At 39.2% G+C, this 14209-nt stretch overlaps 1 protein-coding gene across 1 annotated transcript in view; it reads right to left on the bottom strand.

The window, feature by feature from the left end:
- Positions 1-10309, bottom strand: part of LOC139719683 (BMP-binding endothelial regulator protein-like) — a 47485-nt gene extending 37176 nt beyond the window's left edge. Inside the window, exons 1-3 of the mRNA XM_071631082.1 lie at positions 10303-10309; positions 9137-9258; positions 842-941 (exon numbers count right to left, since the gene is read on the bottom strand). Of these exons, the coding sequence (XP_071487183.1) occupies positions 842-941; positions 9137-9258; positions 10303-10309 (229 nt within the window). The remainder of the gene's footprint in view (positions 1-841; positions 942-9136; positions 9259-10302) is intronic.
- Between the last annotated feature and the right edge of the window lie 3900 nt (positions 10310-14209).

Below are 14209 nucleotides of genomic sequence, written 5' to 3' on the forward strand. Positions count from 1 at the left end.
CCGTGCCTTAGCTTATGGAATAATCACACAATTGATGTGTTTATCTTTCCATGTTTTTTAATGCTCTACTCTGCTCAGGCTTATTTGTCTGGTTGTGTTTGGTACAAGTTGGTAACGCTACAAAAAAAAAATGCAGACAGAAGTTTATATCTTACTAAGACAAACCGCGCAAATGTTGGTAAATATTTGATATTCATCATGAGCAATTGAATTCTCGCACTGTCCCAATGTATTGAATTCATATCTCTTCTTCAAATATGCGTTAATTTGTTTTTCACCAAAAATATGTATTGTGTGTGAGAATGTGTGTCTGTGTTTCCATCTGTCAGTTTTAACTATGTATCAATTATACTTTTCTTTTGTATGTGTGTGGGTAATAGGAATGTGTTTGTGCGTCTGTCTGTCATTTTGTCGGTTCGTTGATCTACTGGTATCTGTCATTATATATCTTTATGTGTATTGTATTGCCCACATGTATATCACTCTACATATACCAGGAAAGTCTGTGGTCTTAAGTACTGGATTGTTGTAGAAGATCATGCGTTTATATAGATTATACTTGGTGAATACAATCTATTCATATAAATACAATTTTATATTCATCAAAATTAATGTTGTATGCGAAGATATAGCGAGAGAGAGGGAAAGCGAGAGGGCGAGGGATGTAAACATACAGACATATTAACATTAGTCACTTCATATGTGGGTGTGTTTGTGTGTGTGTGTGTGTGTGTGTGTGTGTGTGCGTGTGTGTGTGCGTGTGTGTTTGTGTGTGTGGTGATGTCTCACATAACAGTACTGATTGCCATTCACACGAAGTGGTGAACACCCGAACACTTACCTTTACACTTTTCACAGCAATCGACCCCAAGCGTCGTTATCACCAGTGCGCAATCGACTAGATCCTCACACACTTCTCTTCTACATATCACTTTCTCTTTCTGAAAAGAGAGAAAAGAGAAGATAAACAAAATGTTAGTTTTTAGAAGTCATTATCTTCATGTGGGTGTTTCCTTAATATCCCATCTCTTAGTATCTCGGTACTAAACTTTTCTTTGAGTTTACATATTTTTTTACCGAAAAGAGATTGGTTTCAATCGATATAAAAACCATTCTTTCGATTCATAATAACATTCCACCTGAAGTGAACTTTGTAATATTCGTAAAATTTTGCAATATATATATATATATATATATATATATATATATATATATATATATATATATATATACCTTGAATTGCATAGAGAGGACCGCGTATTGACTATATCAGACATTTATTGATAAAGGGGCGCAGTATTTGCAAGACTCCACGACAATTGCGGGAAATTTCGAAGCTGTGAACGGTTACAAAACGCCTCTTAATTCGCCGTGGACAAGCTTTCACGAAAATACCTCACAGGGTCACATTTAAAGGTTACCAAAGATATTGCAATACAGCTGCTTTTAAAACTCTGAATTAATAATGGAAATTACCTTTTCAATGGCTAAGATTCGACTGATCTTTTCGAGAAGGAAAGACACTGAGGTTCCGTCTTCATGAACTCTTCTAGAGACATTGAAAGATTTTTTTTTTTTTATCGTCGTTTCTTTTCCCAACACCCCCCCCCCCCAAAAAAAAAACCTCTTTCCATACAGTACATGTATATCGACAAGAATCATCACACATTATTGACATTACTTCCAGAGGGGAATACTTGAGAAGCTCTGCGCAACATTCTTGACGATTTTTTGTTTAATACTCAGCGACGAGCATGTGTCAAAGAAACTTGAAGTGTAATTCAATCAAAATAATAAGTAAATATTCAATACTAGATGAGTCATTCTGAGGCTTGTTTTCTTTTCTGTTATTTGTAGAGGAAATCATATTAAAAAAATGAAAATTAACTGTCATCGTTATATCTGCGATGGGAAGTTGCAATGGCCAAGATGAATCCAATCTATAGTTTCCTTCGGAAATCCTATGGTATAATCTTTGTTGTCGGGCCGCCATATTCATCCACACGTGGCCGCAGGCGAACAAATACTAGTAAAAAACGATGAAAGACCACCCTAATTCGTCGGGAAAGGGAGCATACATCATCATGGAGGTAGATATTGTTTTCTTTGAAATTTAAGAAGCCCCCCCCCCCCTCACACACGCAAACGATCAGTCATCATAGCGCACGTGAAGCTGTGTAATTCTAGATCTCGAGATTTCGCAATGTAAGAGAAGAATGATATCATATCAAACTTATATCGGTTTCAAAGAAAGATAAAGAAAGGAAATGGAAAAACTAACAGTCTTGATATTGATTTTAAATACAGATTTACTCCTGTATGTGTCCTTTACATGTCACATGACTAACTAATGGGAAGAATCGTAAAAGTAGAATAGAATTGATTACGTAGTTGAAAAAAACAACAACTAAGACTATGAGTAACAATTAACGAAAGAGAGAGCAAACAAAAATTGCCAGAGACCGCTATTCTTAGACGCTGTCACTTTGAATACATACATAATTGTGCATCGGAATAAGTTATAATTACAATAGACTCTGTAGTTATTGGTTACTGTGTCATATATGGTATTGTACGAAAGTGCGACAGACGTCCCCCCCCCCCTCCCCCCGATTACTTGTACTTGCAAGGCGCTTCCTAGAATCGTTCACAGACGCCTTATGAACAAATTTCGCATTGACATTTTTATGACTGACATATTGAAGACAAATCGAGGTGATTCAGGCACGAATAAGCCATCCATTCTTTGAAAACTTTACAGTAATTTTTTATGACGGGAAGTGCGAATACTAGTAGGCCCTAGTTGTTTCGAAGTTGTCCAGTGGTTTTGCATTTGAAGCCGCAGTAGGGAAAAAAGGAAAGAAAGAAAAGTACTCGTATGTACAAAGCAGACGATCAAATGCACAGACGTAAACAGGAATTTGAGACTGTATACCCTTTAGTGATGCACTATCGCATGTTTCGAAACAACCGCGGCACTGCAAGAGCAGGTCATAAATCATCTTTACTGCTTGTTTTTCTCGTTCAACATGACAACCGAATCATTGTGCAAAAGGAAAAACTTCACATAAATCGCCCTTGGAGGGAGATCAATTTTGTTGGCAAAAGAAAGAAGCAAATATCCTTAGTCAGATATCTGCGCCCATTGATCTTTTGAAACTCTCTGTTGATCAACCCCTGTAGACATTATTTCTTTCTGCCTTTTCTCAAAGTATTTCTCTAAATTGAGTAGTATAATCAAAAAATTAGCGAGCCGTAGACTTTTGGAACCAATCGTCGTATAACGTCGTCGTCGGAAAGCTCTCCTTCGATTTGGCAAAAAGTTTATTGTGTTTTATGAGTGGTTGCAAAATGATATGACACAGTTAAAACGACTTTTGGTAGAGATAATTAGAAATGAAAACGGCGTCGGCCATCGATGCGAGAAAAGCAGTTTTCAGAAGGAAGGTTGATGATTAAATTGGGATAGATTCTTAAACGAGAGAGGGGTGCGAGGGGTGGGGGGAGAATGATTTCAGTATAAATGCGAGCCTTGATTTCAAAAAGCCCTTCACCCCTCTGCTCAATTGACGAAAAGATATCAGATACGGCATTATTTTCTCTTCAAAAATAAAAATACAACAAACAAACAAACAAACAAACAAACAAACAAACGCTCCAACATACTAACGAAACGAAAGCAGACCAATGCACGCACGAGGTAAACTCTCGTTCCCAAGAGCTGTCGCGATATCTGGCGGGCTCCAAACATTAATGTTACCATGAACCTACCAACAAAGCGAGTCCCCTTAACTCCTTGCTGCGTGCCGGATGACGAAGTGAGGCTACATGAGAAACCTCAGTTTCTTAGACATGTACGCCTATTCAACATTGTTACTTTTGGAGTGATCCCATATTTTGTGTATGCACAATGTATCATGGAGCATGGGGGAGGGGTAGGATGGGGGAAATCAAAGGCAGCTTTAGTTTGGCAGACTGTAGGAAAATGAACGAATGACTTTACACTCTTGAATGCTGAAACGATTGAAGCACGTCCCATTCAGAACTTCGTGTCAATTTGTATTCATTGTTGGCTTTATATTTCCAAACTTCCAAAAGGCTCGGAGAAAAAAAATCAACCCTGTGAGAGAGCGCCGTAATCCATAACTTCCTCCTTGGAAATAGATAACCGCTCCCAATATAATATCCAAGATAAACAAATTAACATGCGGCCGTTTTATCTGTAATTTACAATCCAATGATGTCTTATGTCGCTTTTGTAACTTGACCTCCAGACTGGAACAGAGAACGATTCTCCGAGTATAGACTTAAACGCTCCGAGTCGACACGCTTGATTCATGTGCGGTCAAGTGGTATTTATTTAAATTTGTTCTAACCAGGAACGATAATTTCATTTCTCCAAGTTCACTGCATTGTAGCCTTTCTCTCTCCTTCCCTTTCTTTTCTCCCCATCTCTCTCTCTTCTTCTCTATCTCTTTCTCTCTCCCCTCCTCCTTTATCTCTATTCTGTTTCTTTGTCCATCAACCATCTCTCTCCCTTAATCATTCTCTCCATCATTTCCTTCATTTCCATTCCTCCTTTTTTTTTCTTTCCTCTATACACTTCCACTCTCATAAAAATATTGTGATATCGTAATAACTTCAACTTTACAACCGCTAAAGTGCAAGTCCACACTATGTCAGGGATGGCTTCAATACTGAGTGATAAAATCAAATGAAGCGAGATGGCGGATCCTTCATCTTCCAATCAGGGTTGAGTTCCCAGTGTTAGGTGAATAAACTGCATCCTTTATTCTCGTTGTGCTTATAAGATTAAATACTTGCAAACTTTCTCGGTTCGTTCAGCTGCACTCTCGCTGCTCAATAAAATCTCGGTGCCGCAGGAAGAATTCGGTCTTAAATCGTGATATTCGTGATACATCATGTATGATAAACGATAATTACGACCTTCATTGACAGAGTTCACGAGTGATTGTTTAATTTCCAATTACTTGAAATCCCCCTCTGTCATTATGTATATCATTGGTCTACTGAATACAGAATAGAGCACCGAATCAGCTTAGATCAGTACCACCTAACCAATATAAGCGTATGCACATGACACATAAGGGCGTGTGATTTAAAAAAAACAAATACAAGCGTTATGTTAAAGTACAGTTTCTAAGAAAAGCGTCAATAATAGTTCAATATCAGTGGTCCTTATAAGTTTGTTTCTTTTTGTAGTCGGTCAATCAGCATCGATCATATTCTAAAGTTTTTAGTTTGATATATTTATTTGTTTCTGTTGAAAATGGAAAAAAAAATAAATGGTTGAATGAATGAATGAATGAATGAATGAATGAATGAATGAATAAATGAATGAATGAATTTTTGTAACTCTCTCCTTCTCTCTCTCTCTCATACCCCTTCTATTTTCTCCTTTTACCTTGCATCGAATGTATATACATATACTTTTTTTCTGTTGCAGTGATCTCATTCAACGTGAGCACGAGGTGAGATATCAATTGAAAATAAATTGCTTATTGAAATATAACTTAAACAGCCCTCCCTTAGTACCTCCCTGTTAGCCGAACACCACTACCATTGTATTTTCACACCTCTTAGCCACTTTTAATCTTTTGCCAAATCTCGATATTTCCCCAAATTGCCCCCTTTTCCCACTAAATCTGTGTCCTTGTACCAGCCAAATTGCAAGGTATTCACCGATTATAGCGAGGTGACGAGAAATTCTCCAGAAGACGCAAACGTGGAAATAACAGGCATTCAATTCAGCACAGTTAGAGATTATAATCTGAAAGATGAATTAAAATCACCAAGTAACACATGGGTGATCGACAGAGGTACAAAAAAAAAGGATAAAATGCCCGTGTGCTTTTTTAGTACATCGCAGTTCATATCAGGGTCCCAATTTCAGGATTGCGGGCAAGAAAGGAAACAGAATCAACAAAATAGACGGTTGAATAAAAGAGCGATCGAGAGATAGAAGGTGGCACAGAGGGAAGATATTTATAGTGGTTTGGCATACAATGTTATCGCCCTATGATCGCGAGTATAACGATACATGATTTCTGCCATCGCTAACACTCTGTCGTCTGCTCAATTGACACCCTGGTAAACGCTTATCGGCAAGTCGGATCTGACTGCATTTTTTTTTCTGTCGGCGTGCCACTTGCCAATTTGCGTTATGTGAAGTCCTGACCCCAAAGAAAAGGACTCCAATGATATGACATCGTAGCAGTGGCGAAGTCAAACCTGATGAAAACAATCCTTTGAGATACACATCATTCATTTTTCGTTACAAGTGGTAGAGGCTGAGAAATCGTGCGAGATAATGAAGAGTGCAAATGCGGATAGACGATTCATCGAAATTCGCTTCGTTTCTATCCAACGACAATTTGAACTTTCGTTGTTCTCTTTGCTATTGCTGTTCGCTTTCCTTTTATGCCACCAATTACACATGCGAACTAATTTAGGGTAATCAATGTTATACAACACGATCAAATCCCGATAAAGTCAATGCACATTGCTTTTCTTAGTTTGGGAATTTTAGATTACCCAGACTTTAAGGATTCTGTTGAATACTTTCGACGACATAACTCATAACAACTCACAACAAGCTGTACGCGAGCAGGTCACCATGTAAAAACAACAGAAGAAGACTGAAGTAAATTGTGCCATTGTTTGTTTGTTGCTTTTTCGACAATGCCCGTGATTACAGAACATCAGTAACGGTCGAGCGATAGGAATCAATTCTTTATTAAACAAAATTATACATCATAACTTTCTTTTGAAGTGTTCTCGGCTTCCATGTTTGCAACTTCATCGGGGTCACAAATGCATGTTCCCTACAGTTTGTATGTGTATGTGCGTGTGTGTTTGTTTGTCTGTTCCTGTATCTGTTTATTTGTTTATTTGTTTGTTTTCTCTATTGTGCTGCGATATCTAGGCATCTTGTTCAGGTTACAGATTGTAGAGAAGGAAATGCGCTGTCATAGGTTGCTAATCAGGTTGGCCTCGATTTCTAGGGCACCTGTATTGAACATTGCGGGACGCGAAATGGTACGCCTAACGTCAACAATTACGCTATGTCAATTCATTTGCCGTAGATTGAACTTCATGATATAACACTACTTTCTCCCATATTCATTCATTTCTGTGTCGATTGATGAATCAATTACAGAAAGGGTCTTTGTTTTTTTCAGCTGTAAGTTGCGTGTGTGTGTGTTTTTTTTTTAAATACCATTAAACAATGAAATGTGTACGCCAGCACTCTTACTATCAGAGAGACGTTGCTCAGCGTGTAATCTAATCAAGCATTTATAGTCAAACTTATTGCCTATATCTCTTCCACGAATGTCTTCTCGTTTAGATGGCAGAATAGGCAGTCGCTCCTGCCAAGGTTGTGAAATTGTCGGCACTCCCCAAAGAGATACCGGTTCGGAAGAGCCCAAATACGCTTTGATCTTACCTTGCGCATATTTCCTCGCCATACATTAATATAAAAGAATCCGTGCGCGGCGCACAAACAGAGCTAATATAAGGAAACGAAACAAGGACTGGTAACGACGGGGGAGATTTGGGAGTATAAAAAACACATTCGTCATAAATAATAAATCTCAGAAACTGTCCGTAATGTCTGCGGCAATCAAGATTCCAAGAACGCAGCGACTGGATTAATAAGGCAGCATTTTGGGTGGCCTATGGACTCGACAAATCTTGGTAAACATAAAACGTGCCTACCGCACAACGATATCTCTTCTGTTTACGTCGGCCGGGGAAAGTTTTGAGATAAATCTCTATCGTTTGTATATTCTCTTCTTACACACGTGACCTATTCTTGAGCACAGATTGCTGAAATAGTGAAAACAAAAATAAAATATTGTACGCAGTTTGACGGTGCTTTGTTTCGCTTCTTCCGAGATGCCGGAGTAATGAGTCCGGATGAAAAGATCTCGTCACTCAGGAAACTACGATGCTATCTCGAGTGCCTTAACGGAAGAAAGATTTTTTTTTGAGGAGTTTGTGATAACATCAGAGCGACGAGGTGAAGAGCAACAGTTTAAATGTCGGTTAGCAGCGCGCCGACATACTTGCAGAATTCCTTGAGGTTTGGTTTTGTTTCGTGCTGTTTCGTCTTTCTCTTTTTTTGTCCTGTTTTTCAAAGTCACTTGAGGAAGGCAATTGAAAAAAGAGACTCAACCATCTTTCGCTGAATAGAACCGACTCTTCCCAATTTTGTTTTCATTTTATTTATTTTTTTTTTACAGTGATCCATCTCGGGGAAAAAAAGTTTGAGATGGCATCTCTGAAGTGAAAATAAAGAACTTGAGAAGAATGTTAAGACACAAAAGCTTCCTCTATAGATGTCACAACTCTCTCATCTTTTTTCCATTTTCTCTCGAAAACTAAGCTTACTCCTTAAATGGACGCCCAGTTATAATAGGATATCATTCATTTGTATCTCAAACGCGCACGTTTGCTTTGGTTTTGATTTGGGCAAACATGGGATTAAAGATGGCTTGAAATATTTAACAGCTGCTTGTTCTGCAATGTTTGTTTTTTTGTTATTCAACAAAGGGAAATGTTAGAATTGAGATTGTGCATACAACAAGAGGAAAACGTCGGCAATGTGAGCAGTGCATTACAGTAATTAAATAGAAATTCTAAGAATTAATATAAAAGGAACATCCAAATAGTACAAAGTAGGGTCTATTTATCACCACAACCGAGAAAAAAAAAACACATTCAAACTTTAAACCTCACATTTCAAACCTTGTCACAAATGTGTGTTCTCGTCATTATACGGATATCATGTAGAAGAGAGGCATAAGGAGTTTTCACGCAAAAAAAAAAGACGTTGGTAGAAATTGCAGGCAATATGCCTTTATCTTAAAGTTAGGTAAAGTTGCTGGTCAAAGCTGGGTCGAAGAAGATAAACCGATTTCATCCTATGAACAAGCGTAAAGAGGACGGGGCCAAACAAGAGGACAATACATTCGTAATACGTGTAAGTGACTGCATTTTTCTCTCTCTAACTTTTGCTAATTTTATTACATTAGGATAACCAGCTTACTTGCACCACTAATCAGAATCAAGACAGTGTTGAAATCTATAAATGAAAACAACAACAGCTTACCTCGCATAAACACGTAATACACGGATTTCCCACCAAGAAAGGTGGCTGTACAACTTCGCCTTCTCGATCGCACGACAGCGGGTCACCTGCAGAATGAATAATAAGGAACAAAATTGTGTAGTCTCGTTAGCCAAGCGTTTGGAGTGATCATTTTAACTGAACGAAAATAGTTTTTATCTTCTCTGTTCATATTGCAATACAGGGGGATGATATAGATAATAATGATGATACTAATGATAATAAGGTATTCTTTATTCAGGGCAGCCTCTTCAGCGTTACAACTGCTCTACCAGAGGCCCCACCTGCCATTATTATTACCATAGGCGTTGCCAGGTACCCATCTATACACATGGGTCGAGAGGGACGTGATGGGTAAAAACATATTGTCCAAGGACACAAGCACTGGGCGGGATTCGAACTCGGGTCCTCCGATTGGGAGTCGCGGGAGTCCCATGCACTATGCCACAGCGTATAATACATTTACATCAGTGAATTTTGCATTTTAATATCATCATCATTCGTAATTGTTGTTGTTTCCGTTGTGTTTGTTGTCATCTTTGTTGTTGTCATTTGTTACATAATCTCGAGTCTGATACAAATGATTGAGAAAACCCACGCAGTTCTTCGAAATCATTCGAATTTGATAGCATGTTAATTCAGTGAACAGTTGATGTGTTGTGTTTCTGCCCAGTTTGATACTTCGATGGTCGTTTTCTTTGCCTATATGTCTACATGCACATTAAAAAACCCAAATAGGTTCATATCTCAGCAACAAATTGAGAGGAAAGAGGTTATAGAAGAACAATCATGCACAGTATCATCATGCAAGGAATGTAAACCCTGCTAATATCATTATAATACGAATTCTTAATTTTGTATACGTGTGGCAACGTACAAGTCATAACATTCTCGGATCACATCCATTTGTGCTACATAATCTTCGTTCCTTGAATCACTGTGGCAAATACATTGCAATTAAGGAGTGCAGTATGTGCACTGAGAAGTCTCAACTACTAGTACTTTTTTTCTACAGTCACGAAAGTCTACTACATTTTGTCTTTTTCTTTTTCGTTTTTTTTTTTTGGGGGGGGGAGGGGGCAGGGGGTGGTGGGGTTAGTTCAGCGTGCCATGCGATTATCTCTGCTGGTGAAAACTTTGTGTTATACCTGACATTGCGGCACAGATGTAGGAACCCCAAATCACACATAGACATGATATAATCCATACTCGGCACATCGTTGATTCAGTAGATTCTCGCCATACCCACTGGTAACTGCACACACAGGCACACATCTGCCGTCCACTATGCGTTGCTGCCACCATTACAATAACCGTTAGCGTCCTTTTAGAATATCATAAACACTCAGTTTAGAAAACTTGCTAATGCCCTGATCCTCCGCGCACCCTCATGATTGGTGAAAGCCATCTAGCATCCGCCGGAGCACGAAAACCGTTTCGTAATGCTCGGCAGAGAAGGCGACTTACACAAAAAATCGTTTGCCAACGACAAGTGGCGAGAGATTTGTTTGGCTTCGACCGATGTGATGATGGCGTAACGAGAAAATTGATGAGTAAGACTGTCATTCATTAAGATCTGAGGCCTGGTCTAATTCATTTGTCATCTTACATTTCCACCTCCCAGCTTTAGGGGGGCTGACTTCATTTGGACAACGCGACTCAACATGCTTTTCTTGTCATCGTTTCTTTCTCTGTTATTCATATAACAATTTCTTCTAAATTGAATCTTGGCATGCTGATCGCGCAATTTACACTTGTTGTTGGCACGATTTGTTTTAACTTCCTTTTGAACGCTTCCTCCGAATTAGTCCACGAAAACACGATGTGATGACAACGCAATTCTCTGACAAAGCGCCCTAAATTGTTAGCTTGAGTTCTCAATTTATATTTTGACTAGTTCAGTTGCCGTTTTAAGACAAACGTGATTATCTTCAGTCATTATACTGGTTCTGTCCTTATCAGAACCATACCCTTCTGTCTTTCTAATGAACATCAAAATCAATTTAGTACACTTTTTGTCAGTTTGCTATAGACCCACTTTAGACTTTTTTGTTTTGTTTTGTTTTTGCTTTGTTTTTCTTCTTTGACAGGGTAAGCATTGATTGTAATCAATGTTTGTTTGCTGTTATCTTCTTTTTTCTGAACTGAATTTATATTCATCGGCGTTAATTGGCTTGCTGTCAGACCAATAATAATCAACGGGAGAGGCGGTTATCGCTGAGCGTCGTCTAATTCCTGGCGATCAATCTTCCCGAGCCCCTCGGGGGAACAATATTGGAGAAAGCCAACTTGTTTGACAAGCTCGGCGTGAACTTGATTAGCTCCTGTCGAAGAGGGAACCGTCTCACATCGCATGGATGTGTCGACCCACTTTTACTCTTTCGTTACGTTCATCCATCGTGAACAGCGTGGAGCTCTGTATGAATGCTACATTTTATATCCCTTTTGATGAAAAAAAAAGTATAAATGCCTGATGAATGTGTAGAAGGTGGGGACAATCATAACACTGAAATTTCGGCAGAAAACACACAGACACACACACACACACACACATCTTTTTCAGAGTAGGTTACGCTTGATGTTAGAAGGCGCATGATACAACCTTGGAACACTGAAGAAGAAGAGAGAGAGCGAAACGCAAGCAAGAAGACAGGTGCGGCGGGCAGACAGACAGACAGACAGCCAGACAGACAGAAGAGAACGGAGATGCAGGAGGAGAAAAGCTGTAATGATGACACTGATAATGATAATATCACTGCTCATAATAACAACAATAATAAGGGCATTAATGATAGCAATAACAATGATACCAACAATAATTATCTATCTAATGATGACACAGATTACTATTAAACTAGATGGTAAAAAGAAATAATTAGAAGACGAAAAAACAAACTGGACAAAAGAAGAGAAATCGTGGAATACATAGCAGACAAAGAAGGAATTAAGGTGAGAGCAGAGCATGAAACGATGGAAGTAAACATGATAAAGATAACTCGCTGGCTAGGAGAAAAGGAGCACGGGAAACAGAGGCGCGCGAGAAGGTTACGGCAGTGGGCAGAAAGAGACATACTACACAGAGGAAGCGCCACCAATAATGCGTCATTGTTTCCATCAGGGCCAATGCCCTGTTTGTCAGCCACCTGTTACGGCTGTCTTACGGCTTCATCATCGCCAAACGTTTCGGAGGTATGACACACCTCCGCGAAACGCGCGCGCAAGTCAGGTGCATTTCGACGATTGATGCGCGCTTAGTGGAGCGAGCCGATCATGACTACATAAAGTCATGATAGCGCAATCGATCGATCGGATGAAGTCATCGCTTGACAGTGGGCGCGCGAATGGCCACATTTCGAGGTCAGGCGCAGGAGAGCATTATAATGTATCACTGATTTGCGGTATATACGTCTTGACCGAGCTGTCAGCTGGGGGGGGGGGGGGGGGGGGGGGGGGGGGAACCACACTCTGTAAAGGTAATGACCTCTCTTTCATATACATAATTATTATCATCATTGGGAGGGGGAGGGAAGAAGAGGCGCGTTATAACCGGTCAAAATGACAGCTCGGGAAACCGATAACTCCCACTTTTAGATTGAAGGTCACAAAAGCGACACATGAGGATAATCCAACAACCTTAACACATCGTGCAGAAGGCTTTCAAAAGGAGTAAGTCTTGAAAGATTCCTTAAGGACAGTGAAGTAGTTTGTGTGTATATCAAAAGGCCTTTCAACCAGTGTTGAAGAAAAACAAACGCCATTGGATAGAATCACGTCTTGTGCATTTTAAGCCAATAGAACCCTTTGACAAAAATGTTCACAAAGGATGTATGTCATCACATGCTTTGTATCCATCCGAGTATGACTACATTTGAGTTCTCTGCTTTTTGTTTTTTTAACTTTTGTCGTGATATCCCAGAATCTGCATCTCTTTATACCATTTTTTCTACTCCCCTCGCCCCCCCCCCCACCCAGTTGCTGTCGGTTTGTATAATAAGGTACTTTCTCGTTCTTTGCTGGATATGTGCAAAGAAAGCATGCTATCAGTAAGAAGTGGTAAAATACCGCAAACGTAAACCAGCTCCGGTTCTACAGATCATCTCAGCTCCTATCCACACATGACGGACATTGACGGAGATTTAACCGTAGAGCATCCAATGAATGTGATACCCACATGCACGAGCAACATTTTAGTTCTGCGAATCTTTTGTCCCTCTTACCTGAAAACACAATTTTTTTTTCTATTAATCATTTTATATACAGTTTAGGGACATAATTTCTAGTATCGTCGCCCCTTCCCCCACATTTCAAAACTCTGTCCTGCAGTACATGAATATCATCTATTTCAATTTACTTGCACTTTTATGCATAAATTCCATGTGTTAATTCGCATTCAAAATCATTGATTTTTTCGTCGATCTATTTCGGCGCTATCCCGTTAATCTCTTGCTGTCTTGTTTGATGTCTACGATGAACATCCTGGATTTGTCTGAGAGTACAGTATGCAGCGATCACCGACGTTGTGTTGTCCTTGTATAAAGTAAAATGAGTCACTCATCTTCATAAATTCGCAGCTATTCAAGTAAATCGCGGCTTTGGGGGATTATTGATGCATTTCCCATTTCTCTTTCTGACTATCTCCCTCTAACCACCCCCCCTCATTTCTGTCTCTTCTCCGAATAGCCGGATATCATGCATGCTATAATTTATGCATACGAGCAAAAATAGACAAAAGAAAAAAAAAGGTAATCTTATCTGCTTTATCTAATCTTTTCATCCGCCATTTTCGCAAGGATTCTTTACTATACATGCTTTGATAATACCAGGAAGATTTGAGCAAGTTCTTTATTGTGCGGAAAAGAAAAAGTATTGTCGTTTCCTTTGATAAAAAATGAGAAAAAAAAAGGATGTTTATGAAACCAAGGAAATCGACGATTACAGCTGTGAGCCATGTGAGACGGGGGTTATATTTCATGATCCGTTTTCTCCTTATTCGTGCTCTTAAATTTATCCATACTCATTTACATAATCAAATGTATCATTGAAATTTCCTTACAT

Source organism: Diadema antillarum, unplaced genomic scaffold (genome assembly GCF_040938485.1).
Source record: "Diadema antillarum isolate AM-2024a unplaced genomic scaffold, OU_Dant_1.0 scf00000113, whole genome shotgun sequence".
In the NCBI taxonomy this organism is placed as follows: Eukaryota; Metazoa; Echinodermata; class Echinoidea; order Diadematoida; family Diadematidae; genus Diadema; species Diadema antillarum.